Source organism: Molothrus aeneus, chromosome 17 (assembly GCF_037042795.1).
Source record: "Molothrus aeneus isolate 106 chromosome 17, BPBGC_Maene_1.0, whole genome shotgun sequence".
In the NCBI taxonomy this organism is placed as follows: domain Eukaryota; kingdom Metazoa; phylum Chordata; class Aves; order Passeriformes; family Icteridae; genus Molothrus; species Molothrus aeneus.
The window spans coordinates 8,708,846-8,736,484 of NC_089662.1; the positions used below are offsets into that span (position 1 = coordinate 8,708,846).

The following is a 27,639-nucleotide window of genomic DNA, read 5'->3' on the forward strand; positions in this document are numbered from 1 at the left end:
CAGATGCTGCAGACTCCACAGGCTAATGATTCCTGCTGAGGCTTTACCTTGATGTGCTTCCCAGAGCGCACACACGCTCCCTACCAGGCTGGGGAATAAATCAGGTCTGAAGTCACCTGGCTGATTTAATCACCCCACATTTCATCTAGTCCGTAAATCACCCCATGTCCCTGCTCTCGTGACAAACTACTCCATGTGTTGTCCATGCTACCAGGCATGAATTAAACTGCACAGCTCTACAGGGAATAAATCACCCCCTTGCCATTGCTGCTGGCTCATTAGCCAAGCCTGACATGGCTGTGACAGGATCCAGTCATCTGGACATTGCTCTGGGAAAGCAAGGCTGGAAAGGGGTACAGTTCCTTAACCAGGGTTTTGGAAAGTAATGGATGCCTGCACGTAGGGGTTGAGGGACCAAGATCTTGCTCAGCCCAAGACAAGGCTGTTCTGAAGATTAAACCACAGTGGAATAGGGCTGGCTGGAGTGCACAGTGCAGGGCACATAAGTCAGAGTGAAGCAGGGAGGGCTCAGGGACTGGAGTGTGTGAGGTCTTACAGGGATATCTTTCAGCGCCTGGTTCTCAGCCTTGGGTCTTCCTTTCTTCCTGCCTTCAGTTTTGTCACTGGTTGCATTTCCTGCAAACAGACACAGCACAATCACCAGCTGTGCCAGAGGAGCCACTGTCCCAGTAATTCTGCTGCCCAGCCCCAGCTCCCTGCTGCCTGCCTTGTGCCCTCAGCTCTAGGCTGGCCATTCTCTGTCCTAGCAAGGATGGAGATGCCCCTCTGGAAGGCAATGCCAGCTCCCCTGCAAATGAGGTGCTGATAAGACGTGACACAGGGAGAAACAGTCTCCTGAACACAGGCGTGTTCATATTGCAGACAGCTGGAGTTCATTCCCTTTAGCAATAACTTATCCTCCTCTGTTTGCAATTATGGCTTTAATCCCCTCAAGGTAACAGTGGCATCTGGGAAACATTTAGGGCACACGCATTTCCCCACAAAGCCACTGATTTTGGAAGCCCCATCTGAGCTGCATCGCTGGGGTCCAACCCTCTCCAGGGGTGCAGGCACCCCTCAGCATCCAGAGCTGCCCTTACCAAGGTAAAGGCAGCGGGACCCTCTCTCATAGAGGGGATCTGCTCAGCATAAAGAGACAGGAGGAAAAATCTCCTTGGGCCTGGAGATTCCTGGATAGAGAAATCAGCCATCCATCAGCGTGACAGCCCTCAGTGTGAGGGTCCCCTGGGGCTTGTACGCCAGCAAGCCTCCATCCCGGGGGCCGCAACATGGGAGGCAGCAGATGGCCTGAACTCATTTAAGCCTTTCCATCCTTTGATGTAACACTTAGCTACCAACACGATAAATGGGCGGCGAGACACCCATCTCGTTAAGCCAGACACACGCCTCTCCGAAGGGAGAGATCATCTCCATCCCTCCCCTCCTGCTCCCAGCACCGAGCTCTCAGAGCTGGGGCTTTTTGGCCAGCACAGCCCTCACTGCTGAGTCAAAGTGAGGAGCAGACACATCGAGACCAGGCCACTTGTTTTGGCAGCCACCCCCCAACTCCTGCCTCTGGGCTCACCCTCTCTGCCCCATCCACCTCCACTGAAAGGACAAATCAGCTCCTTACCCAGCTTGGGCAGCTCTGCCGGTGGGTTTATCCTTGTCTCCGTCCTGCTTTCTTTGCTGGCAGTGGGTTTGTTAGAGCCTGCAGTTTTCCTTCCACCTTTACAGGTATAGGAATCCGCCATCTCTGAAAGAAGCAGGGGAGGCGTTAAAATTCACTCCTCGGAGCTGGGAACAACACATGGTGAAAGCAAGGAGAGCTGCTGGGGAGGGAGGGAAATGAGAAAACCATCACGCAGCTTCAAGATTCCCACAAAGAGAAGAAATGGGACGTGCTTCCGAGTATTTGTTCTACAGTTGAGGAACGCCACAGACATGGCTGGAAAGCTGCTTTCATTACAGCCTGGCTTCCCCTTCACATACAATGGCAAAGACTTTATTAAAAATTATGGGCTGACTTTGCCCAGAGAAGTAGTGAATAAATGGCTTTTCCTCTTCGTTTATTTCTCCGCTTTCATTTAAGACACCAAAAGCAAAAAAAAAAAAGTGAGTTTTAATGAACAGATGTAATGATAAATTTCCAATTTTCCTTATTAATGGGAAACTGTTATAAACTGAGAATTGTTAATGCTATCTGAATTTTCTGTATTAATAATTCAATTTGGCTTCTCTATAAATAATGAACGTCAGGAATTATCGCACAAGGCCCACTCTCACTCCTGATGGAAGTGGGCAGTAGGACACCCCTCCATTCAGCAGTGCCAAGAGGAAGCCCACGGCATGACTGGCTCTGCCTCCGGCTTCAAGTTCCTTCTTCCCCTCCCGACAGCACAAGCAAAGGCACATCTGAGGATGGGGGCTGCTCTGGGAGATGCCATATATGGATTTGGGGAAAAGAAGTCCTCCATGCCTCCACAACGAGAGCATCAGGCCCTTGGGAAGAGATTCCTTGGACCACCACGACTTTGAGACCTTGGCTGGGACGGGATGCTGATGTTCACCCATGCGTTTTTTAAAACATGGATTTGACTCATCACCTGCAATTCCTCCCACATGTTTAGCATCATTCAACTCAAAGGAGCTGATTCCCAAGAGCATCCACACTCATCCTGTCTGTCCTCATGCCCAGAGGATGGAGGAGCATCTCCTGTGTGGCCAGATTGCCAGCCATGCCACCAACATGCAGGACACGAGGGTCCAGCAGTTCTTTCTGAGGTGTCCCCAGGGACTTTCTGTGTAGGATCTGGGACTTTCCATGTGGGATGCAGCCCACATGCTCCAAGAGCTGGCAAAAGCTTCCAGCATGTGCTTGGCTGGTGACACATATGTGGTTGTTTGCATGGGCACAAAGGTTAATCGGATCAAGTGAGAAATTCCAGCTTGGCAACTGGTTCTGTGGCATTTGGTGCTGAACATGGGGATCGCTGATTCAACTAATTTGGGCTCTTTTGGTGGGAGAGCTGGGTAGGAGTTTGTAGTCTGCCTGACAGCAGCTCCTTTCTGGAGCAGGCACGGAGAGGGGACCCTGTGGTTCCTTCCCAAATTGCTGCTCCACTCCCATCAGTGTGGGCACTGCTACTGTCCCCAGTCCTCCACAGGCAAATGTGGCAGTCCCCTTTCTTCCCATTCTGCTGTCTGGTACCTCTGAGCAACCCTCACTCAAGCTGCTCAAAGGAAAAAGGGGAAAAAGCAGACTCACCAAAAACCAGTGAAGTGAAAGCCAAAGACAAGATTTCTGTGCTTACAATGGTGTGAAAACCGAGGGGAAACCCACACAACCGACACCTCTATCCAGCCAGGGCTAGTGCCAAAATGCCATGGGGGATGGAGTACAGAACCTCCTTGCCTGCCTCACTGGCCAGCTCGAGGTGACACGCAAAGAGTGACAGCCAGGACAGACCCTGTTGACATCTCTGGTGCTCTCCTCCTGCACCTCATGACATTGCACACCACTGAGCATCCTCCCAACTCTCCCTTCCCAAAACATCCAAAGTGCCCAGCTCAGCCCTGCTCCAGCAGCTGGACACCTCTCACCGCCCTGAACACACCTGTCCCTCAAAGGAATCCTCTCTGCCCAGCTTGAGAGGTTCTGAATCTTCTGTTTTTCCACACCAAATACTCCTTTGCATTTTTCTCATTATTTTTTAACCAAATGAAAAATAAAAATCTCATAAACCTGTCAGCAAGAGCCAAAATCTGCTCCCTGGCCACTGAAACAACCCCAGGGATCACAGAGGAATTGTCCAGGAGACACAGAGCAAAAATCAGCCCATTGTGGGGTTTTTTGGTAACGTTCAAATTTCTCACTCATGTTTGAGTAACACACACTGAAAATAGGCAGTGTGTGCTCTTCCACACTTTCCTTAAGGTTTTGTTGAAAACTCTTTTGCAACTGGTAATGGGAAGAGAAGGTATCCACAGGTTCCAGCCATGAGCCAGGGACGGGATGTGGTGTGGGAAGGCTGGGCCGAGTAGCATCTTATGAGGTCTCCAGCTCTTTCCAGGTAACTTTTTAGAACTTTGTGGCAACATTTTTGAAACATCTCACCCCAGCTCCAGGAAAAAAAAGCTCCTGTGAACGCAAGCACCAAAATGTGATGAGTGAAGGCTAAACTGGTATTGCTGGGAGCAAGGGTAAGGAGGAAACCCATGGCTGTGGGAAGGGGAAAGTGACATTTGGGAACAAAAGGCACTGTTCCCAAGCCACTGGCAGCCCTATGCAGCTGGAAATTTGACATAGAATGGGAAAGGGGAAATAATTCTATGCAGAAATTCCTGCTCATTAATTTGGATAAGGCCTGAAGGAGCATGTACATAGCCAGGGCTGGCTGTGACCCTCTCACAACATCGTTATGGTTACCAGTGGAAAGTCACCTGCAGACCATGACCCCAGGCTCTCCTGCCAGGATTCCCACCTCAGTCACATCCCTACAGATGGGCTTTGCTGCATGACAACTGCCTGGTCACCTGTCAATCTGCTCTACCTATCATCAATAATCTACCAACAGCTCTAGAAGTACGGAACACCAAAAGCCAAGGGAGCTGCCTGTCCCAGGACAAGCCGTGTGCCAGCACAGATGATGGATGCCAAAGGGCACTGCCATCCCTGTCGCTGTCGGAGGAGCTGTGCTCCCTCCCATGAACTCCTGGCAGAACCAGAGATGCTGGGAAAAACTTGCAGGGAATAAAGACAAGGCAGCGGAGGGAGAGGCTTCCTGTCGAAGAATCGCCCTCGCTGGAGGTTTCCCCGGGAGGGAAGCACGTGGCGGATGAAGCCCTGCGAGCCGCTGCCTCGCTGGGCACGGCAGACAGCCGGGCAGCCCCGGAGGGACACGGCACATCCCGCCGCTATCACCCAAACCGAGTGACACCCATCGAGGCTCTCCAGGAGGGAGAACCTCACCCGAGGCACGCACACCCCGCTCCTGCCGCACATGGCTCTGGCCAGGCGCAGACGAGGCTTTTGAGGGTGTAAAGTTTCTGTTCGAGGCGCGTTATCCCGTCCCTCCCCTCGCCGTCCCCGGGCACTGACACGAAGGGAAAAGCGCCCGCACATGCCTGGCAGACAATGAGTCCGCACCGAGCCGCGAGGACCGGTGTGCCCCCTGTCCCGGGGGTCAGCGGGTGCGGGGAGCTCTGCCCGCTGCCGCTGTCACCTCCTGGGCGCGGGGAGCTCTGCCCTGCCCGCTGCCGCTGTCACCTCCCGAGCAGGGGGACCTCTGTGCTGTCACCTCCCGGCCCGGCCGTGCCGCCCGCGTCCCCTCGCTGCCCCTCCCCGCTGTCACCCCGCGGGCAGCGCCGCCCGGGCCTGTCACCCCGCGGGCCCGCGCCCCATCCCCGGGAGGCGGCCGGGGCTTCCCCGCGGGCCGGGCCCGGCAGGGAGGGGACGGAGGGCCCGGCCCGGCCCGGCCGCGCTCCGGGAGGGGAAGAGCGAGCGGCAAAATGGCGACGCGGCGGCGGGCGGAGCGGAGCGGAGCGGGGCGCGGGGGTCCCCGCCGCGGGGCCGGGCGGGCCGGGGGCCGCTCGGTGCTTACCTCGGCGGGCCGGGCCGCGGTGCGGGGCGCGCTGGGCCGGCACCCCCCGGCCGGCCAGGCGGTGCCGCCCGCCGCCCCCGGGCCGCCGTGCGGGGCTCCCGGCGCGCCCACACCCGCGGCGGCGCCGCGCTCCGCTGCCGCGCTCCCGCCCGCCCCTCGCAGCCGCCGCCGCCGCCGCCGCCGCGGCTCATGCGCGCTCCCCGCCCCGCCCGGCCCGGCCCGGCCCGCCCCGCGCCCCTCACCGCCGCCACCGGGCCGCTCCGGCCTCGCCTGGTTCCGGGACCGGCACCGGGATCGGCACCGGGAGGACGGGCGGGGGCGCCGCCCCGGGAGGGCGGGACGGGGCAGCGCCCCCCGCACCGGGCTGACCTGGGCAGGTGCGGCCGGAGCCCGGTGCGGGCAGGGTTGCGTTGCGCTGCCTCCGCGGGATGCGGGCAGGCTGCCGAGCTGCCCTCCGCACCTCCAGGCTGTTTGGCCTCTGTCACACCCCGGGGTGCGGGCAGCGTGTCCTGCCCGCCGTCCTGCCCTCAGGGTGCAGGCGCTGAGTGTCCTGCCTGTCATCTTCCCCTCCTTCCTGCCTTCCAGGTCGTAGGCAAGACGCCTTTCCCTTTACCCGATTCTCCAAGGTGCAGACAGGATGACCTGCCTGTCATTCTGCCCGGCAAGGTGCCCTGCCCGTTATCCTTTCCTCCAGGGTGTCCTGCCCATCATCCTACCTCCCAAGGTGTTGGCAGTGTCCTGTATGTCACTGTTGTCTTCAGGGTGTCCTGTTCATCATCCTGCCTGCAAAAGTGCGGGTAGGATGCCCTCCCCATCCATCAATACATCTAAACCCAGGGCGCTCCAGGTCCCCTTGTAAAGCCACCCCAACCTCCGGGAATGATGCTGAGCGTGAGCCTGTTGCAATGCCCATGGGACACTTTCCCAGCTCCCAGGCTTGGGATGTCACCTCGGCAGAGCCGGGGGCACCTGGGGAGGGGCTGCAGGACACAGCCAGCCTTGGTTACCGGCTGCAGGAATGCACAGCCACACCAGGACCCAGCAGTAGCCAAGAAATTAGGGAAAACCACATAAATTTTGCCAGGTGAGAGCAGAACCCAGAGCAACCATCGCTGTCAGGGCCATCCTGCTGCCATTACCAGTGCGTGATCCTGTGGTGCTGCCGGGAACTGGGAGGCCCTGTGGCACAGTTGTGCAAAAAAAAAAAAAAAAGCCCAACCCAAGCCGGGAGTTTCCCCGCGGTTTTCCCGTCTTTGTCTCCATTGCGGGGAAAAGAGCTTAATTAACGTCTGCAGAGAGCAGGGAAAGCTCGGTGTAATTGCTAGGTATGGTTATCGGTGGAGCGGAGGGTGCTCAGCAGGGTGGGAGGGACAGGCACAGCCCACCTTCTTTGTATAAAATGAGGCATATCCGAGGCGGGCTCGCTTCCCAGACAAGGAGCTGCCTCCCGGGAGAGCTGGGGTGGCTGTCGGGCAGCTCCACGTGCTCGCTGAGACCAGGCAGTGCCTTCAGCACCTTCGAGGTCCCCTCCTCGCTGTAAACGGTGCCCATCGCTCACCCTGGCAGCTGTTCCACATGTGCGAAGGTGCCACAATGTCCATTTTCTGTATCCAGAAAGGACAGTTTTGCATCTCCAGGAAAGGGATGAGGGTGAGGGGAGATAGGGAGTTTGGCCACGATGGGTTAGACAGGGGCAGGGAGAGCAGGCAGCTACAGGCTGGGTGAGGAACAAACCCCTGAAATTATGCAATATAAAGGCACCCACTGTTGTTATTTTCAGGCTCTGCTTAGCAGAGCAGGCCAAGGGATGGACTTGAAAAGAGCAGCAAATGTTAAGCAGATGCTGAGGAGTGCTTTGTTTCACAGGCAGAGCTGTGCTGGGAAAGGCAGGAGGAGGAGGAGGAGGAAGAGCAACAGGGGCAGTGGTGCTGCCTTCCTCCTCCTCCTTGTGCTCACAGGCAAACATCACATCCCCTCTTGCACTGTGGCTTTGTTGCAGAGGTGGGTTGTGGATGAGAGCTCATCCCTGCAAACCAGCACGATGCTGTGGAGGCGCCACATGGTGATTCCCCAGTGCTCTGACCCCTGGTCACTGCTCCCACTGTCCCCACTGTTCCCACCACTCGAGGCAGGAGGAGGCCAAGGAGCAGCACCCAGGCACACACTGCAGCTGTAGATGCTGGAGAAGGTGCTTGGCAGCAGGGATTAAACAGTCCAAGCCATTGAGCATGTAAATTAAATTGATACGGACCCCAGGAAGAGGTGATGAGGGAAAAAACAATTACATAGCCTGTATCAGCGAGGTGCTGCCACCCTCCATGCAGTCCTGATATTACTTCCCCAGCCTCTTGTGCTGAGCAGATCTCCCTGGAGCTGGCCTGTGCCTGCCAGGATGCAGCCAGCACAGTGACCTCCACCCCAACCCAGCAGCAATTTGGGTATCCCCCTACAAGGGTCAGTTCTGGCTTGTATCCCACCTGGCCAAGAGTTTAAAACTCCACAAATGTAAAAACCACCCTTTAAGGAAAGGCAGGAAATAATCTGGTTTTCTGGATGCAGATCCTATTGGGATGTTGGGACCTGGAGCTGGGACAATGCTCCTTGCCCAGAATGGGCCGGGCTCATGGGGCATTTACACTTTAAAAAGTAACTTAAAGGCACGTTTTAGAATCACAATTAGACACCTTCCACTACACCAGGCTGCTCCAAGTCCTGTCCAGCCTGGCCTTGAACACTTCCAGGAATGGGGCAGCCACAGCTTCTCTGGGCAGCCTGTGGCAGTGTCTGATCCATGGGCTGCAGCAGCACCCTTCAGACCCTTAAGTCTGTTATAATGAAATGTATGCTGGGTCTGCAGAGCCTCTTGCACATGTCGCTGCTCTGGAGGCATCCCAAAATCTCCCACTAATGGCTGTGCAGGGCCAGCATCTCCACTAGTGGGATGGTGAGATGCTTAATGCATGGGACTGGGAGCACTGGGAGCACTGGGAGCACTGGGAGCACTGGGAGCACTGGGAGCACTGGGAGCCCATGTCTGCTGAGCCTCGTGCACCATGCACAGAGACAGGTGAGGGAAAGGGCATGACTGATGCCCAGACCCATGATGGGAGACTCTGCATCCCCTGTATCCCAAGGCATTATCCTGGGATAAAGGATCCCAGCCGGCTGCTGCATCCCCTTTATCCTTGGAGTGGCAGGGGGACAAAGCCCCTTGGAGCAGCCACATGCTCACACATCCACGGGACGGGCTGTGCAGAGGCTGGCCCGGCTGAAAGAGAGTGATTCCCGAACAAAGAGGGATTTGCAGCTGATTTGTGCCGCAGCATCCGGGGCAGCCCCAGCCTCCTCCCGCTCGCTGCTCCGCAGCCCGGGCCGCTGATTGGAAACCCGAGCCTGCCATCACTCCCGCAGCCAGGAATTATGCTGATGGATTTTTTATTATTTTTTCCCCCTCCCTGTGCTTGAATGCACTCAGCAAATATAAGCAAAAGGAAAAAAAAAAAAAAAGAAGAGCGAGAGAAAATCCAAACAGATTCAATTTTAGATACGGCGACAAAGCAAAATGGTTGCAGTGCAAAGAGGGAAGGCTAAGGGGGGAAAAGCTCCTGCCTCAAGGAGGAGCTGGAGCTGTAAAGCTCCCAGCAGCCCTGAGACTGCTTTTTATAACTTACAGGGTTGTGGTGACATGGGGGGCATGTCCCATGGGGACCCATCAGCCCCATAGAGGCAGTGGGAGCTGTGGGGGTGCAGCTGGTGATGAAGTTATGTGGCTTCATCAAATCCTTCCTAGTTTTAGAAAGTGCCTCCTCTGATGGGAAGTGAAGCAGCTAATTTTCTGGGGGGGCTGTGAAGGATTTTCCTGGAGGCCCCAGTAACAGCCTGTGCAAATGGCTGCCTGGGAATGTCCCGAAACCAAACCCCAAAATTGCCTTTCCAAAAAAGGCCCGAGTGAAATGCTGTGGATGTTCAACTTGGTTTTGCAGCAAATCTACCGGTGCATCCAGGCTGGGGAACAGCTCTGGTCAACCCAAATGATACTTGTTTTGGATCAATTCTTTATTTTAGTCCTGTTGCCTTCCCTGGGCTGCCTGACTCCCACCACTTGCTGCCTTCCCTCTGGTGGCTTCCAGCCTGTGGATGCTGCCTCCCCCTTACTCCAGCCTTGCCAGGTGGTCCCATGTGCCACCAACTCCAGTGCAAACAGGCAGATCCCTGCTCTGACCCTGCCCAGGTGCTGCCAGCACCTGGCACTGCTGCAAACCTGGGACCCCCCTGGTGGAAGCAGCAGCACTGTAGCTGCATCTGCACCCACCCCTCTTCATCCTTGTCCCAGTAAAAGCTCTACAGCCATACCCACACCTACTTCTCTCCCTCTTTCCTGTCTCTGTGTCATGCCCACAGTCCCTGGGAGTGTTTCTGGCTCTGGGAAAGCAGAGCATTCAGAGGGCATCCAGCAGCTGAGAATGAGGACCAAAAATGAAGGAAGTAATACAGGGGAGCAAAATGAAATGAAGCAATTATCCCTGCTCTGATACTTTCTAATTAAGGAAAGTGTCTCCCTTATTAAGAGGCCATTAATTCATTGTCATAAGTCACCACCAGTGCAAGCACCAAAAACGTGCCTGGGCCACGGGGAGTGAGCAGCTTCCCCTCCTCCTTGCACCACAGGCTCCAGCCCTGAGAGCGAGCTGCTGCTTGGGGCTGCTCATGGATTCCTGCAGGAAATGCCCCGTCCCCACACCCTGGGCTGTGCCTTGGTGTGCTCTGCCACAATGCTCAGCCTATCCCAAACAGGGATGAGCCCATCCACCTCCACCTGTGACTGCACGCTCTGCCCTGTGGGCTCCAACTGGATTTGTGCAAAGCATGTGCTGAGTTCTCAGCAGAGATCAACTCTTGGCTGCTCTGGGGGACCAAGCCACCAAAGAGCTGCTCAAATGTCTCCAGCCCTGCGGTCAAGACCAGCATTTCCTCCTGCATCACCTCCCATTAACAGCCAGCTCTGTCTTGGCAGCCTCTCATTACGTATTCTGCATGGAGGGCCCCACATCAGCTTAATTAACAAGGTAAGAAAAACGGGACCTTTGAGGAAATCTTAATTATATTATCCATCTCACCCTGAGTGGCACCTGATCCATCCCAACACTGTTTTCAAGTTCATTAGCAATAAATCAAGATTGATTAGTCCTGGATGTGCAGCAAGAACATACAGGAGCAGAAGACTTCTGCTGCCATCACTGTGAGACTCTGTGTGTATTCCCAAGCCCTGTCTTGTCCTCCAGCACCAGGCAGCGGGATGGGGAGCAGGGCTATGGGATGAGGCAGAGGCAGGTGTGCCAGAGCTGGGGTGTAGCTGTTGGAGCATCCCAGGAGTGGCTGTTTCACTGTGCCCCTGCCACACGCTGGCACCTCACTCTTCCCTGGGATGCTCTGACTTGGGGCAGCACCCAGGCAGCCCTTCCAGGGATGAGGCAGCCACAGCTACTCTGGGCAGCCTGTGCCAGTGCCTCACCACTCTCACAGGGAAGGATTTATTCCTAATATCCAACCTAACCCTGTCTTCTGCTGGTTTAAAGCCATTCCCCCTTGTCCTGTCACTTCAGACCCTTGTTCAAAGTCATTCAGCTCCTTTAGGCACTGAAAGTGGCTCTAAGATCTCACCAGAACCTTCTCTTTTCCAGGTTTATCAACCCCAGATTTCTCAGCCTGTCTTCACTGCAGCAGTGCTCCAGCCCTTGGAGCACCTTTGGGTTCACACTCTGGACTCACTCCAGCAGCTCCACAACCTTCTGATGTTGGGATCCCCAGAGCTCGAGGCAGTGCTGCATGTGGGGTCCCTCCTGAGCCGAGAAGGGGAGGACAAACCCCCCCTCTCTGCTGCCATGGTGCTGGGGATGCAGCCCAGGGCAGGGTTGGCTTACTGGGCTGCCAGCACTTGTTGCTCATGTCAAACTTCCCCAATGCCTTGGGGTGGTTTGTAATCCTCCCTGTGCACTGGTGGGATGACAGGTCCTAATTAGATGGAGAATACAAACCACTGAGGACAGGCATTCCAATTTGAACCAGCTGCACCTCAGCAGAGCCAGTGGTAGGCACCACCACCCCTGTGCCCAGCACACCGTGTCCTCCCACTCTGCTCTGCCAGGACAGCACAGGCTGGGAATTCCAGCACCCACTGTGAATTTCAGGGTTGGAGGGATGGGGAGCATTCCCTGCATCAGAGCCACAATCAGCAGTGCTTCGGAGCTGGAGGTGTTTACATCATCAAGCTCAGTAATTACTCAGACAAATTTGCATGCATTTTCTATGGGCATTTCTGCTGGCTTTTTTATTTTCTGCTTGAAAACCTTGCTGGAATCTGCAAACTGCCTCTGCCACTGGGAGGGAGTTGCTGGATTGTTCCTTTCTAAGAAGGTGCTGAACATAACTCCTGATGCTGGTGACACATTGGCTCCCTTATTCAAAAGATTTTCCACCAAATAAAATGGCAAAAAAAAATTATCAGAGCCAGGAGTTGTGTGGCCATTGCCTGTCCCTGTTCCCCAGTGCTGCTGCCTGTATCCTCCTGCCTGCTGCAGGGGACTGACTGATGCTTGCTGGTGTTTTCTGTTTACTTTAATTGTTGTCTGGTTTTAATATTGCATGAATTGATTCATCTGTGTTTCATTGTCGGCCCTGTTTGTTTTGGGGCAGTGCCTGGAATATCACTGGCAGATAAGTGCTGGACAAATAGAAGGTATTTTTCTTGCTCAGCCAAAGATGAGGAGTGACCAAGCTGTGCCTCAGTCCGAGAGGATCCTGAGCAGCATCTGCCCCCAGTTCTCAGGGTCCTGGTGCAATACTCACCACCAAACTCTCACCCATGAGGAGGACTGTCCTTCCTTGGATCCACCTTGCAGATGCATTTTGCTGTATGCCCAGAGCTACTGAAGTCAAAACCATGTTGGGGCTGTCCTGGATGCATCCCTGCTGCCTTGGGCAGAGTCCTGGGTGCCCCTTGGACAAGCCATGGGCATTAGGTGGCACCAGACACTGCCAGAGCAGTAGTTCAGACCCAGCCTGCCAAGATGCTCTGCTCTCACTATCACCACCCTCATCAGAACAAAGACACAGAGCAGGGGACTGGGAGCAGGACAGCATCATCCTGCCAGCCCTGGGAACATTTTTTCACACTGCTCCTCTACCTCATCTTGTGCTGGTGGGTCTCAGAGATACCTGAGCCCTATGGCTGGGGCCCTGGCTGAATGCAGTTGGTCGGGTTTCTGCTTTCTTTCATGCTGAGGAGCTGGAGAGAGCCAGAGCATCCTCAGGATCACAGCAAGGGGCAGCCAGGCTTTGGGGCAGGATCTGGGGGGAACCCTGCCTTTTCCAGAGGGTCTAGGGCAGCCCCAGCACTGTTCTGTGCACCCCAGCTGCATTCCAAGCCTGATCTCCATCAGCTTTCTGCATGAGCCCAGCCGGAGCCTGGAGAAGGCATTTCTCCCCGTGCAGCTCCCAGGCTCTGGAGAGAAGCTCAGCGTCTCCCTCTAACGATGTGCACACACCTGCAGCCGTGATCTGCTCTTTGGGCTCCTGGCCCCTCGTCACCCTGCAGCTCCCCGTGCCTCCCCACAGCTCCCACTGCCCCACCAGGACAGCAACAAACCCCACCAGGGGAAGATGGGCTTTTCCCAGGCTTCTTTTTCCTTTTCTTTAAACTCAGTAAATTCTCCCAGCTCTGTTGCTCATGAGTCTCCGGTGAGGCGAGAAGAGCAAATTTTGCTGCATATTAGAAAAGGTCAGTATGGAATGAGGAGGAAATTCTAATTCCTGTGTTCTGGGGTACACACAGCAAAGCCCTGGAGCTGCTTCCCTGCAGACAGAGCTGAGGGTCACAAACTCCTGACTCACAGGCAGAGAGGGAAGATGTTCAGCCTAGCATGGAGGGATTTAGGGCTGTAGACATCTCCTGAGCATCCCCAGGAAGGACTGGAGGGACCAAACTCACAGGGCGGGTTCAGGTGTGGGAAGAGTCAGAAGAGCAGTGAGTTAAAATAACAGTCTCTAATTTATTACCAGCACAGAAGCAGGCAGGAGGATGCCCAGCCAGGGAGCACCGTGACCTGCCTCCACATCCCAGTGCCCCAGGGGGTTTGGGGTGCTGCTGTTTTCGGACCCCCATGACCCACAGCCCTACCCTCATCACTTGAGGTGGAATGTGGGGAGGTGACAGCATCCACCCTGGCCAAAAATCCTGATTTACACATGGATTTTCCTTATCTGCCCACAGGGGCATTCTGTAGCTCTGTATGGGAGAGTTTGGGAGATGGGGACCTGACAGCAAACACTTTTACTGTAATGATGGTGAAGGTCATCAGGAAGGTGCCTGGCTTTGGTGGCACCATCGCCAGCTCTTGGCAGGAGGTCAGGACAGGAACCTGCCAATGTCTGGATGAGCAGAGCTCTGCAGAGCTGGTGGGAGCATGGAGCAGAGCAGGATCAGGCATGGGAGCAGGGGAGGACCTGGCACCCAGTGTTCCCCCAGCCCCACAACCCCACAGCAGCACCCCTGCCTGCTGCCCCCAGCCCTGCACGGGCTCCCCTGCCTGCCTGTGGATGAAGGATGAGCTCTTGGCACAGCTTCCTCCCGGCCATGGCACCCTCCTGGTGCATCCAACCTGCTTTTACTTGCAGATTTTCCAGCTCTGATGACTCAGCTCCCTTTTTAACTCACCAAGTGGAGCTGGCTGCTGGGGTCTTGGCCCCGTTTTGAATTTTTTGGCTGCTTGTATCATCTTATTTGCTACCGATAACGTCACCTCCCTGGCCACTGGAAGGCAGCCCAGTCTGATGAGGAAACCAAAGCCGCCTAAATAAGCTCCGAGGCATGGACACGAGTTGCTGGGTGCTGGGATGTTGCCCAAGTGCATAATGCTTCAGTGTCCTGCACATGGCTCCGAGCTGTCCCTGGAATCACTGCATTCCCTTTCTCCACAGTGCTGAGCCCTGCCTTTTGCCATCTCCTTTTTTCCATCTCTTTCCCTGTGAACTGTCAGGCTCAGGTGGATGGAAGTTCATCATCTGTCCCAGCAGCTGGTTTGCTGATTTTCCTCCAGCCAAGAGCCATGTCTGCTGGAAGAAACCTTCCATCCCTGCACAGGAATGTGTTCCTTTAAAAGAAAGAGAAGGAAGAAGCAGGAGAGGAGCCCTGGAGTGTCTGGGAAGCTGTCTCTTCTTATTCCAAACGTGTGGCTCAGGTCTCGTATCGGCGATGCACAGCCCATCCCAGCGGAGCTCGGTTCACAGTGTTGGTGCAATCTGCCAAACAGACGGATCAGCTAGGAGACATTTCCAAAAGAAGCTGGAACAAGGTGGGAGAGGAAGGAATAAACAGCCTGCAGGGTGGCACGTCGCAGCTCACCCACTACCATCCCCAGAGAATCTCCTCCCTTCCATGCAGAGAGCCACTGATGGATTTTGGGCTGCGTGTGGCAGCCTGTCCCTGTGCATCACAACTCCCCCCTGTTCTCCCTGAACGGCCCCACAACCCATCCCTGTGTGCCACAGCCAGCTGTGGGCTGCCCCGTAGGCCCTACCTTGGCTGAGCAGCTGCAGGTTCCGCACCTCCTCGCGCACCTGGAGCTGCAGGACCTGCTGCAGGAGCTCCTGGCGCTGCGCCTCCAGCGCGATCCCCATGCGCTGCAGCTTCTCCCCGTTCAGCCGCAGCAGCGCCCGGCCTGCAGACACAGGATGGCTCAGTGCCCCACCAGCACAAAGAGTGGGGGATGAGCCCAGGAAAGGGCAGCACAAAGGGGAACCCATCAGCATGGAGGAAGGAGGAGGGAGCGCTCTCTCACTGCCTGCAGTTGTGCGTGGAGGGGTAGGATGAGGGGGAATGACTGGCAGAGGATAGGGTTAAACTGGATGCTGGGAAGAAATTCATCCCTGTGAGGGTGGAGAGGCTCTGGCACATGTTACCCAGAGAAGCTGCGGCTGCCCCACTCCTGGAAGTGTCCAAGACCAGGCTGGACAAGGCTTAGAGAAACCTGTTCTAGCAGAGGCTGTCCCTGCCCATGGCAAGGGTGTGGAATGAGATGAGCTTTCAGGTCCCTTCCATTCTGGTTTGTGACCTCCCTTTCAGAGAGCACCGGGTGGCAGCTCATGTCCCCAGCCTCTGCCAGGTATCAGCAGCACAATCCTGCAACCCATCCCCGCAGGCAGCAGCTTTTTATTCTCTGCTCCACCTCCCAGATGAGGAGATGTTTTTTGAGCACAGAGTCCCCACACAGGGCTGCTCATCCCGGGGCTATGAATGGCGGTGCCCATCACAACGCATTAGTGCTCCAGTCCCCACCGAGCCACTTCCCTCCAGTCTGGGGCTATTACAGGAGGGATTTTAAACCAGCTTTTGTCCTTGCTTTACAGCATACACTCACTAATGCTGCCTTTGTTGCCTGAGCAAGGGCTGGCAGAGCTTATGCATTAGGATTTCTCATCCCCCCCAGGCAGCTCCTGCCCTCACTTCCCTGACACCGTCCCCTGGCCCTGGCAGAGCTCAGTCTGGCCTTGCACATATTGAAGTTGGACTGGAATGATGCTCTTACACAGAGGTCAAAGCCACTGTCCACAGGGAGCAAAGGGGAGGGAGCAGATCCTAGAGGTGAGTCTGCTTGAAGGACTTGACTGGGAGTTGGATTTGGACCTGGACAAAGACCTTTGAAACTGGAACTCCAACTGGGCAGAGATTTTTCTCTTATGCAAAAATTTTCAGTATTGAAAAAGCTTTTATAATAGTATTATTACATTAAGCTAGGTGATGAGAAGACTCTTCCCTGTCTCATAAACCAATTTAATCATTCTAAAGAACCTCCAGCCTGTCCTGGAGCTCACCCTGGTGGCAGATGCCTCCTGCCCAGCCTGGGTCAGTGTCACTGTGTCCCCTGCTCTCACCCTGGCTGCATCTCATGGGGAGAGGGGACAGAAATGAGGGGTATGTCCATCTTATGAACCACCAATGTCCAAACAGCCTTTCCCAGGAGCACACGCTCTGCACAGTCCAGAGGACACTCTGTACCTGTGATGGCGTGGTGGGAGAATGCCTCCACGTAGATGAGATAGTTGTGTGGGCAGTGCTTCTTCAGCCATTTGCACACATCCTGCTGGGTCCACAGCACCACTGGCTTGACCAGGCTGCCCAGCGTGGGGCTGGTGTGGTAGATGCCATAATGGTCACAGCCACGGACCTGAGGGGAGTGGGAGGGGAGAGTGTTAGTGGGATTCAACCCTGGGAGAAGGAAAACAGAAATCAGTCCCTGGGGATGGGGGAGATGCTGGTTGGCTGCATAGGATTGTGGTGATGCTGCAGACTTTGGCTCCACACCCTCTGGAGTCTCTGGGCTCACCCTGAAATCAGAGGAACCAGTAAAGGGGGCACAGAGAGTGGGGATGGGAGGTTGAGTTGGTGTCCTGCCATATATAGACCCAACACTTTAAACTTCCCAGCCCTCCTGCTGCAGACAAGAGACCCAACTCCCCTCCCCTATGCATCTCCCAGCCCAGCAGAGCATTGCACAGGCTCAGGAGATGTCCTGGGGTCCTCGGGGTCCCCACCTCACCAGGCAGAGATGGGCATTTGCTGGAAGCTCTCAGTGGGGATGAAGCCAGTGGGATCCTGGAGGGGAGTAGGAACTGGTGCAAAGCCATTCCCACCAGATGTTGGTGCTGGTGCAAACTCATCCCCACCAGAATTCCCCAGGAAAGCAGCCAGCAGCCAGCTGGTGCCCTGGAGTAGGAAGGACTCTCCCTGTCAACCTCCTTCAACCCTGAGCTGACTGGTCACAACAAGGTCCTGCAACCTTGCAGGTGTCCAAGGCCACCTCTCAATCCTGCAGCTGTTCCTGGGGTGCTGCTATGCTCAGAGACACCCAGGATAAAGCAGGGCCACAGTCCCCAGCACCCCAGTGTGCCCTGGCCACCTCCACCACCTGCTGAGCTATGCCACTCACAGTACCAAGCTATGCCCACAGGGAGAGGGGGCTTCCCTGACAGCATCCCTCCACCCCACCTTCCCTTCCTCCAGCTGTCTGCTGCACTGGCCAGTCTCACTCTGAGCCACCCAGTCTCACCCTGAGCCACTTGGCAGCTCCATTTTCTCTCCCTCATCACAGCTACTCTGGCCTCACAAGGTTGTTGCAGCCTGGACTTATCTGACACAGAGCAAATCACTCATCTTGAGCTGTGACTGCACAGGGAGCAAGCCTGCTTCTCCTAGGGAATCTTCCAGGTTGGCTGGGAAATGGGGCTGGAGGATGCAGGAATCTCCCTTTCCCTGCTTTTAGCACCCAGGAGAAATTGGTGAGCTCTCCACTGCTGGTGATGCTGAGACTCCATCCTTGAGCAGCACCAGCAAACATCACTGCTCCAAAGCTTGTGGCCAAGCTGCTGGGACTGTCCTGGGCTGGATCACAGCAAATTGGGGTGGAAAAGGCATCCCTGCTTCCCACAGCACAAGGGTACTGGACTGCCAGGGCTCACCCACGCCCCAGGCACGGCAGGGACAGGGCAGGAACAGCAGCTGATGCACAACACACGGGCACGGCAAAGGTCGGCAGCGTGTGGCCCACGGTGTGCCAACACCGACCTCTGCCGTGAACGCTGGCTAATTAAGCATGTCTAATAGAGGAGCAGGATAATTAGTGTAAGAGGGACTCCAGACATCCCGCAGTCACTGAAACTAATGACACATTCCTGAGAGATGCTGCGGAGGAGGCAGTGGAGGGCAGCTGGGCTGGATGTGCTCCCTGCCCCGTGCCGGGCACTGCCATGGAGCATGGCCAGCCTGGTGGGACTGCTGCCTGTGCCCAGGGGAGCCTTTGAGCTTGGAAAAGAGCTGTTCCTCAAGCAGGTCTCGTTGGGAACATCCAAGCAAGAGGGAATAAGGCAAAGTTGGGAGGCTGTGCATTAATAAGCAAGGAGTCCGTTTCCAAAGCAGATGGAAAATCCAATAGACAATGCACAGGATTCCGTTTCTGAACCAAACCCTCACCTTTGGGGGACACCCCGGCAGCTGCCCGGCTCCAGCAGACGCATCCCGGGAGTCGCCTGCCTGCGGGAGCAGCCCCAGCCCAACGCCAGCTGCGCGGCTCCTTCACACTCGGCTGAGCGCGCCCGAGAGTGTGCCGTGGGGAGGAGGAGGAGGAGGAGGAGGCGGCGATTTGCTCTGGATTCACTAACGAGCGATGATGAGAAGCGGAGGGGCTGGGGGGAATAGCAACCAGCTTCCCGGGAGCTTACCGCGGGCTTCCCACAGCTATTATCCAAGTAACCCTCCGAGGCACGGGGGAAGAGGTGACAAACAACCGGCAATTTCCCTGGGCACGCACACGGCTGCACGCACAGCCCTGCGCCGGGCACCGTCCCAGCATCCCCAAACCCCCGGCTGCCTGCTCGGCGTGCATTCCCCCTCCCCACGGAGGGTCCCCAAGTGAGCCCCTGCACTCCCCAGAGGGGCAGGGGAGGTGTAAAGGGATCATGGGTTTGTTTTCCAGCCGGCTGAGCCGCGCTGTCTCTCTGATAAACTCTCAGCCGTGAATATCGAGCGCCGGTGTGGAGGAGAGCAGGCAGGAAGGCTGGGAGGCTGCTCTGGCAGGAAGGCAGGAGGTGGATGGGGGAACCGGGGGCACTGCGAGGAGCAACTTGCATCACTTCCCTTCACTCCGGCATTTTCCTTTGCTTATGGCAAATTAAAAGCCTTTCACTAAATCCTCCTGGGCAGCACATAGAGGTGGAGGAGGGAGAATCATGATAAGCCACAGCTGGAGGGTGGCTGGTGTGTCCCCATGCAGGAGTCACCTGGAGGTGATGAGACAGTGCCACCAGCACATGGGACATTGTCTGCCCTGGAGCTGCTGCTCCTGAGAGCATCACAACCATATCCATCCCTGTGGGGTCCCTGCTCCCTTCTGAAGCCAAACCAGAACGGAGGCCCTGTGACACAAAAGCATCTCCATGCTGGCAGCTGGAAGCCAGGCAGTTGGATTTCCCCTCTTTTCTTTCCAGCATTCACTGTCTGGATGTGCCACTCTGAACCTGACTCCCAGGGTGTTATGGAGGGGCTGGGAAGCACCAGGAGCCACCTGCAGGGCTGATATTCCTTCCTCTGTCTGTGCAGCAGTGAATAGAGGGAAACCTTTGGCTCACAGCCTCCACAGTACAATAAAGTTTCAGATTTCAGGAAGACAATGGTCCAAACCTGGCTAAGAGACACACACACAAGCGATTTTAAGGCATTATAAGGAATTTGGTTGTGGCATATTTAATGCAAAATGGTTTTAAGTCTCATCTGCAGGTGGGAGGGCAGGTAATGCACAGAGGGGAGGTGACACAGAGAGCTCACCCCCGCACAGCACGAGGCCTGATGGAAACACATGATGATGTTTACATGTCACTATAACTAAACACCCAGAACTTCCAGCAAAACAAGACCTGAAGGCCTGATCCCGCAGGGAAAGAGGGGATGCTCCTGCAGGGGGTCTGGCACACACTGTGCTCCCTGGGCATGCCCGGGGTGGCTGTGGGTACCTGCAGGGGGTCTGGCACACACTGTGCTCCCTGGGCACGCCCTGGGTGGGTGTGGGTACCTGCAGGGGGTCTGGCACACACTGTGCTCCCTGGGCACGCCCATGGGGTCTGGGGTACCTGCAGGGGGTCTGGCACACACTGTGCTCCCTGGGCATGCCCGGGGTGGCTGTGGGTACCTGCAGGGGGTCTGGCACACACTGTGCTCCCTGGGCACGCCCGTGGGGTCTGGGGTACCTGCGAGCCCTCAGTGCCCGGCTGCCGCAGGAGTTTGACGGTGCGCCCGGTGCCGTCGGGGCGCTGGCTGCGGCCGTCGTGCCAGGTGAGGCTGCTGCCCGCGGCGCGCTGCAGGCGGTAGCTGAGGTTCTCGGCCGACACCGTGTGCTCCAGGAGGCTGCGGCAGAAGCTGAAGTGAGCAGAGGCGGCAGCGGCGGCTGCAGAGGGAAGGGGGGTGAGAGATGGCCATGGTGCCCATCCACCCCATGCCGGGGCACACAAAAGTGCCTTTTCTACCCTTTTTCTACTCGGGCTGTGGGCCCTTCTCTCCAAAATCTCCCCGTTCCTGCCTTCCTTCCCCATTGCCAAGAAGGAAATCCATCAGCCCAGGAACCGCCAGCTGGCGCTGGGATCCAGCAGGCACCCGACAAGATGTTTGCCCACACAAACCCCTCATGAGCGACGTTTGTTTTGACACCTGCCAGCCGAGCAGACTCAGGACCTGCAGCTGATCCCCAACACGTGGTGAGAACCTCCTGCTTGTCACTGCCACCCTGCTGGGACAGGGACCGGGAGGAGGCCCAGGGCAGCTGCTTCCCATGGTCCAGGCTGACAGCAAACAGCCACCACCGAGGGAAGGGGAGCAGAGAAACCCTCCCTGGGCAGCCTGGTGGAGAAGGGAATGCAGGCTGGTCCCCCAGCACAGACCATGGGTGCCTGGGGACAGCTACTGTGCACTCCAGTGATGGCCAAACACACACCAGCCCTTCAATAATGACCACAAAGAGACATTTACCCACAACGAGTGCTTTTTGTCCCTTATTCACAGAATCATAGGATATCCTGAGTTGGAAGGGACCCACAAAGGTCATCAAAGTCCAATTCCTTGTGTTTTAACAAGCTGGGGGTGTTGGGGTTACAATGAGGTTGCAAAGCTTTCCTTTGAGGGGGGCTGAAGGGACCCAGCTGCCACAGGAGGAGGGTGAGTGGGTATTAGGGGCTCACGCTCTGTCTGCTCCAGATAAAAGCCAGACAGCTTGACATAAGCAGCTCTGATCTGCAGAAGCAAAGACTGGAGCATCCCCCAGCTCACCTGCTCCCACCACGGGGAGCCAGGCAAGCCATGAACCACCTCCAAGAGCAGAGCAGCACCCAAAGGTGACTCACTTCCAGGACAAACCACCCTGGGAGAGCAGGAGGGCTGGAGAAATCCTGATGCAGCTCAATTTCCTAATTAGCAGGTTTTAAGAGGGAAGAGGTTTCAAAGAGACCATTCAAGTACACCTTTATGCAACAGGAGAACAACTGGCCAAAAAAAGTCAAAATAGAGCAAAAAAGGATTGTCCCAGGATACCCAGACCACATCACACAGTGTTGTTTCTTAAACACACCCAGCAGGAAGCATTGCCATGGGGAAACTGAGGCAGGGAACCTGTGTGATGGCTGGGGAAGTGATTTGAGAGAAAACAAGGTGGAGGGAGATGCATGGAGAGGCTCAGTGGGGAACAGAGGCAGGACTGGTAGGGGTGGTCTCTGCACCTGTCCTGGGTGACTTCCAACAGTCTCAGACACCCTGGGCCTGTTGGGTGAGGACCAGAGTGGGCTGTGCTCCATCCAGCCAAGGATGTCTGAGATGCCACCATCCTGTCCCTATCACCCTGAGCACTGCAGCTCTGCTGGGATACCACTGAGCTGGAACCTGCCCATCCCACTGGGTGCTGTGGCAGATAGAACCCTGGCAGGTCTGGAGGGGCTGCTGCCAGAGTTGTGTCCTTCAGCTGTGCCAGGGCTTCCCCAGGACTTGCTACAGAGGGATCTGGCCATCAGCAGGACCCAAATCCATAGGGAGCTATGGAGCAGCTGCCTCCAGCAGCAGGACATGGGCATCTCTGCTCCTGCAGCAAACTCTGCTGGAGGCAACACCAGGAGCGGGAGCAGATGGGAAAGAGGGGTGAAAGTGGAAAGGAAAAACGAACCAGGAAGAAAGGCAGCCCCAGGAGCTTTGGGGGCATGGCTGTCCATTGGAGCAGGCAGTGGCTGCCCTGCAGCCCAGAGGCCCTGGCCAGCAGCTCCTCCACAGTCTCAGTTTCCCCAGCCCAGCCCTTGCATCCCAACTTTCCAATCAACTGGCAGCACCCGACATGGGACGGTAGGGAAGGTGAGCAGGGCATGTGGGAGCGTTTTGGAGCAAGGAAAGGATGGGGACGGAGGAGCCCCGTGTCAGGACAGCCCTGGGCTGACTCCACGTAGGGACATGGGGGTGACATCCAGCACGGGCTCTCCTTTCCGTGCCCTGCACAGGGAGTAGCCACAGCATCCCCAGCAGCTACCAGCCGCCCTCCATCCCCTCCGCCCCTCTCCGCTGAGCCTGGAGGCTGTGCCCTCCGGCCAGGAACGCTCATGCAGCATCTCCCCCCAGGCCCGCCGGCCCCACAGCCCCCCGGCCATGCCCTGAAGACGCCTCACCTGGCTCGGGTGGTCCCTGCGAGCTGCGGATGGTGGAGACGCAGCAGAGGGATGGCCGGCCCTGCTGCATCTCGGCGGGAGGAGGGATGCGCGTGAGCGCTCGGCACCGCTGTCACGAGTGCGGCTCCATCCCTGCCTCCTCTCATACCTCGTCCACACCTGACTGATTCCCCCGAGCGCCTCCCTCCCGCTGCCTCTGAGCCCCGGCTGCACGCTCATCCCAGCTCCGGGCGGCCAGAGCCGCTCTCACACGGACAGGGGGGGAATGACACCGACACCCCCTCCCCGCTGCCCCGTGGGCGTTTGATCCGGGCGATGCTCGGGCTTTCCTCCCGTGCTCCCCCCTAATCCCGCGGCAGGGCCAGCTGGCACCGGGGTGGGCAGGGAGCCTGGGGAGCTGCTGCAGGGGACACTGCGCCCACCGGGCACCAAAGGGCACAAGCGAGCCGTGGCACGAGTGTGGCAGCACCGGGGGCGCCGCTGGCTTAGGGCGGCCGGGTGAAGGAGGAAAGGGAAGAAGGAGCGTGGTGAGGAACAGCCTTAAGGGGAAGGGGCTGCAGGGCTCGGTGCGGGCTGCACCTGCTCCCGGCAGAGCTCTCATGGCCATGGTCGTGTTGGGGTCCCGGCCGAAGTGGGGCTCCCACAGAGCAGAGGCTGTGCTGGATCCTGACACGGGAATGCAGGAACCTCCAGGCTGGCTGAGCCCGAGCTGGAGTGGGGAGGGGAGAGCTCAGCTCAGCTCCCCAAACAGCCACTGTGACCCCACTACTGCAAGTCTCTGCCTGCTGGTCTCGGGTCCCTGTGCCCCTCTGCCTGCCCCCGTGAGTGACACCCCACTGCCTGCTCGCCGCCGGGGAATCGCTGCCGGCTTGTTTCCATGGCTCTTTGATCCATTTTGGGCACCTCTCCAGCCTCGCAGGAGGGGAAGGCCAGGTCCGGGTCACCGCAGGGGGACCAGCAGCGGTGGGACAGGGACAGCCACGGCTCCGTCCCCTCCCCAGGCACGGCGCTGCTCCCGCTCCCATTCCCTCTCCAGACACTTTTATGGCTGGTGAAACGTGAGCGCTGGAGAGGCTCAGAGCAGCAGCAGCTGCTGGTGGGGACAGGGACGGGAAGCCTCCCGGGGCTGGGCACCTCGGGGCAGGATGTGGCAGCATTCCCCGGCAAAAGCATTTCCGTGTGGGTGCCGAGCTGCCCCGGGCTGATCACTACCAGCAAAGCGGCGGCCAGGGGACTTCCCGCCGATGCTTCCTGCTCGCAGGTGACCAGGACTGCCCAGGGGACACGGTGGCAGACAGCCAAGCTGCAGGAGGAGCAGGCAGGGGCACAGGGGAGCCTGGGCAGGCACAGACTCCTGTTCTGTCCTCTGCCATCACTTCTCATCACGGCCTCAGGAACATCCCCGTGTCTTTGATGCCATCGTGGCTGTCCCACAGACCTGCCCTGCAGATGGGGCCGTGTCTGCAGGCAGCTGCGGTGGGGGCAGCCAGGCTTCCCGGGGTCAGACAGGCTTCCCGGGATTAATGGGAGAATCTTGAGACAAGCTCCTCAAGGAATGAAATCACTCTGTTGGCTTGCCTGGCTGCCTGTGTGTGATGACCCTTAAGGGTGGGTCCTCACACGGCATTTGGGAGGGAAAGAGATGTGTAGCACCAAATAAAACGAGGGATTTACTTATAACTGGAGGTGGATTTGGGGAGCTGGTCATCTTTCTTGTGATCCTGCAGGCAGGTGAAGGAAGGGTGGATGGGAGCAGAAGTCTCTGAGGACGCCTAGGACTCTCTGAGGACCCAGAGAATTTGCTCAGTTCAGGGAGCAGCTTTGTGAAGAACTCATCCTGCTTTTAGTGGCATGAGCCATGAGCTCAGCTGGCATTGCCATTGCCCTGGTCCCCTCTGCCCCTTCCATGTGGCTTCACCCTGGTGCAGGAGCCGGTGGAGCCTCCAGGGATGGTCACTCCAGTGATGCTCTCTGGAATCCCCGAACACATCCCATCTTTGAAGCTGTGCCTACAGGGTGGACCAGGTCCTGTCCTGAGCTATTCCCAAAGATCTGAGGAAGATGAAACCAGACCCAAAGAGGACTGGCACCTCCTCCAGCCCCTCCAGCTTCCCCTGGAGTGTACTTGGCTCAGGCCCTGGGTGTGGTGAGTGTCACCCCAGCGCTTCCCTCTGAATTCTCAGCTTGCAGAGATGAGATAAGAGCCCCGGCCAGAGCTCAGGCTGGTGGCTGCCCACTGCTGGTGCCTCCCGAGGACAGAGGAGGAAGGGAACAAAAGGCAAATGTCCTTTCTGTCCTCCCTGTGCAGCAGGATGGGTGCCCTGGGCACACGCTGATGGAGTGGGCACAGTGTTTGGGGGAAATGTTCATGCCTTTAGGATATCTGTGCTCCTGAGACTGCCAGGGGTACTGCCAGGAGGTCCCTGAACACCCTTTGACTGAGGACTTCTGTAGGGTTGGACAGTGTGAGAGTGTGGGGTGAGGGCAGTGGGCAGGACTCCAGGTTCTCCTGGCAGGTGTGGGAGCCCACAGGCACAGACACCCCTGCCTCCAGTGAGCTCCCTTCCACCTTGACATGCTCTTCCTGGGGGTCCTGCCCTGCTCCTGCACCCCCAGGCCTGCCTGCCCTGTCCTCACACCTGCATCCCTTTGCTCTATCCAAATTTTCCAGCCCATTTCATTGGCACACCACAATTCCAAGGGTAGGGCACGGGGACAGCCTCTCCCCGGAATGGGGCAGTAAAGGGGAATGTGGAGGGACTGACTCCCGGGATGGAGAGGACAGCACTGGGGACGGAGGGCAGGCAGACCCCGGGATGGAGGGGGCAGCGCCGGGGGAGGGACGAAGAACAGACCCCCGGCACGGAGGGGCAGCACCGGGGGATGGAGGACGGACAGAGCCCCAGGATGGAGGGGACGGCATCGGGGGGAGATGGAGGGCGGCCCCCGGGATGGAGTGGACAGCCAGGTCCGTGCCCGCCGCGTTGGCGGCTGAGGGAAGCGCGTCCCGCCGCGCACCTGAGCCCCCCCGCCCGCGCCCGGTACCTTCCATGTCCTTGGGCCGGCCGCAGCTCATCCTCCGGCAGCGGCGCCGCGCTCGGGCGGGGACGGAGCCCCGCGCCCCCCGCGCCGCCGGCGGCACCGGGCGCTCCCGCCCGCCCCGCCCCGGTGTCCGCGCCGGGGGCGGCGCCGCCATCCGCCACCCCCGGGGGCTCCGCCCGCCGCCGGCCCCGCGCTGCCGCCCGCCGCGAGCATCCCCGAGCATCGCCCCGCTCCTGCAGCACCCCCCGATCCCTGCCCCGGGCGTCATCCCCGCTGTCGCTCTCCAGCTGGGGGAGCGGGTCCCTGGGGACAGCAGGGTGCAGTGGGCACCATGGACAGGTTTTTGGTCATGTTTGCAGTGGGTATAGAGCGGAAAACATCTGGTTGTTCCTTCCACCCCAAATGTCTCTGGTGTCCCCGATCTCCAGCTCCCTGGATGGGGGAGGCAGAGGAAGGTGCTCACCCCCGTGGCTGCTGCATGAGCTCTGGTGGGCATGAGTGGGTACCCACCGAACCTCACTGGGGCTTGGCACACCAGCATGGAGCTAAAGGGTGTCACCAGCACCCACCTCTACCCCAGGTGACAATCCCACAGGTATTTTTTTAGGTGCCTGCATTCAGCTGTCACATCTGACCCAGCCAGGGACTGTCACTGCCAGCCCCTGCAGCACCAAGGGAGCAGGGCCTGGCTGTGCACCCTGTGTTCATCCTGCCCCAGGCTGGGAGCACCTCTGGCTGCCCAGAACAAGGACAAGCAGATACCTGGGCTGTGATATTCCACCTTGCCAAGGGTCCCCTGTCACAGACCCACTGCAGCACAGAGCAGCATCCTCACCCTTGTTTTAAGAGGAAGAACATTCAGCTTAATCACACTGAGTGAGGATCACTGGCCTGTGGGCTGGGAAGGTGCAGCAGGTGGCAGTGACCTTGCACAGCCTGGGGCAGGGTTTGTGTGCCTGCTCATCAGCCTTGCATAGCTACATAGGCATAAAACCCTCTTGGATCGGGGCTGTGCAGCTGTGTGTGTGAGAGTGCAGCACTTGCCAAAACTAAATTCAGCTCCCCAAATCAATAGGAGCTTTCCAAAATTTTGGATGCTCAATCAGGAGCTGCTCTGGATGAGGCTCAAGCCCCTGACAAGGCTGGATGCTGGCTCAGCTCTGCGCTGGGAGCTGGCCAGGGCTGACACATTCAGCCAGCCAACCATGCTGCCAGGCAGGGAGCAGGGACATCGAGTCACAAACCGTGTGTTTAGTAGGGACATCAGGCCCCAAACCCTGTCTGTAGCCTGCAAAAATCCTTTGAGAATTCCTGGGGGGAGTTGGCATTCCTCCTCTGGCTTCAAGAGAGCGGGCAGGGCAATGCTGCTTGTTGCAGGCAGATAAAGAAAGAACGTGTTCTCCATCCCTTTGAATTTCCCATTTCTCCCTCAGCCTTTGTCTGCACACAGAGCTTTTGAGCCATGGCAGAAATTTTCCAAGAGAAATATGGTTAAAAAGGGGCCTTGGCAGGAAAAGGCTGATGTCGCTTGAGAAATGTGTGCAGATTACACCAAGCTGTTATTAAAAATAAGTGCTGTGCTGCTTCCAGCCTTTGCTTTCTGTGATTTTTCTGGTAGCAATTGCACTTCTCCAGTAAAGGGTTCACATGTCCAGGGGATGGAATTTGTTTCCTCCTCATCTGCAAGTGAGCCTGGTGCCAGCCCAGTATCCCAATGCCTGGGGATACCATGGTGGGGTTTGGGTGCCTGGGCAAG

The 27,639-nt window shown here is 57.3% G+C and overlaps 2 protein-coding genes across 7 annotated transcripts in view; both read right to left on the reverse strand.

Annotated features, from left to right (window-relative positions):
• Positions 1 to 5,668, reverse strand: part of ZNF512B (zinc finger protein 512B) — a 29,728-nt gene extending 24,060 nt beyond the window's left edge. For all 3 annotated transcript variants that reach the window (XM_066561482.1, XM_066561483.1, XM_066561481.1), the window contains exons 1-3: positions 5,604 to 5,668; positions 1,634 to 1,756; positions 557 to 636 (exon numbers count right to left, since the gene is read on the reverse strand). In XM_066561482.1, the coding sequence (XP_066417579.1) occupies positions 557 to 636; positions 1,634 to 1,754 (201 nt within the window). In that variant the 5' untranslated portion in view covers positions 1,755 to 1,756; positions 5,604 to 5,668. The remainder of the gene's footprint in view (positions 1 to 556; positions 637 to 1,633; positions 1,757 to 5,603) is intronic.
• Positions 5,669 to 13,631: 7,963 nt separating this feature from the next.
• SAMD10 (sterile alpha motif domain containing 10) lies at positions 13,632 to 25,984 on the reverse strand. 4 transcript variants are annotated; one of them, XM_066561804.1, is made up of 5 exons: positions 25,887 to 25,984; positions 20,397 to 20,593; positions 16,657 to 16,825; positions 15,179 to 15,319; positions 13,632 to 14,900 (listed from the first exon to the last, which is right to left on the reverse strand). In XM_066561804.1, exons 1-5 carry the CDS (start codon positions 25,915 to 25,917, stop codon positions 14,836 to 14,838), a joined length of 603 nt encoding a protein of 200 aa, XP_066417901.1. In that variant the 5' UTR covers positions 25,918 to 25,984; the 3' UTR covers positions 13,632 to 14,835. The 4 variants fall into 4 exon arrangements, with proteins under 4 accessions (XP_066417901.1, XP_066417900.1, XP_066417898.1 ...); XM_066561803.1 differs by lacking the exon at positions 25,887 to 25,984 and adding an exon at positions 22,842 to 22,911; XM_066561801.1 differs by lacking the exon at positions 25,887 to 25,984 and having other exon boundaries at positions 20,397 to 22,451.
• Between the last annotated feature and the right edge of the window lie 1,655 nt (positions 25,985 to 27,639).

What these genes read in the sequence shown, in the direction of transcription:
- SAMD10 (XM_066561801.1), bottom strand. Translation starts at nt 20,738, where the DNA reads ATGGGGAAGGAAGGCAGGAACGGGGAGATTTTGGAGAGAAGGGCCCAC. An exon ending in CTCCCACCACGCCATCACAG is followed by an intron (nt 15,320 to 16,656) that starts GTACAGAGTGTC and finishes CTGTGTCTGCAG; the next exon opens with GCCGGGCGCTGCTGCGGCTG. An exon ending in CCTGCAGCTGCTCAGCCAAG is followed by an intron (nt 14,901 to 15,178) that starts GTAGGGCCTACG and finishes TCTGTTTGGCAG; the next exon opens with ATTGCACCAACACTGTGAAC.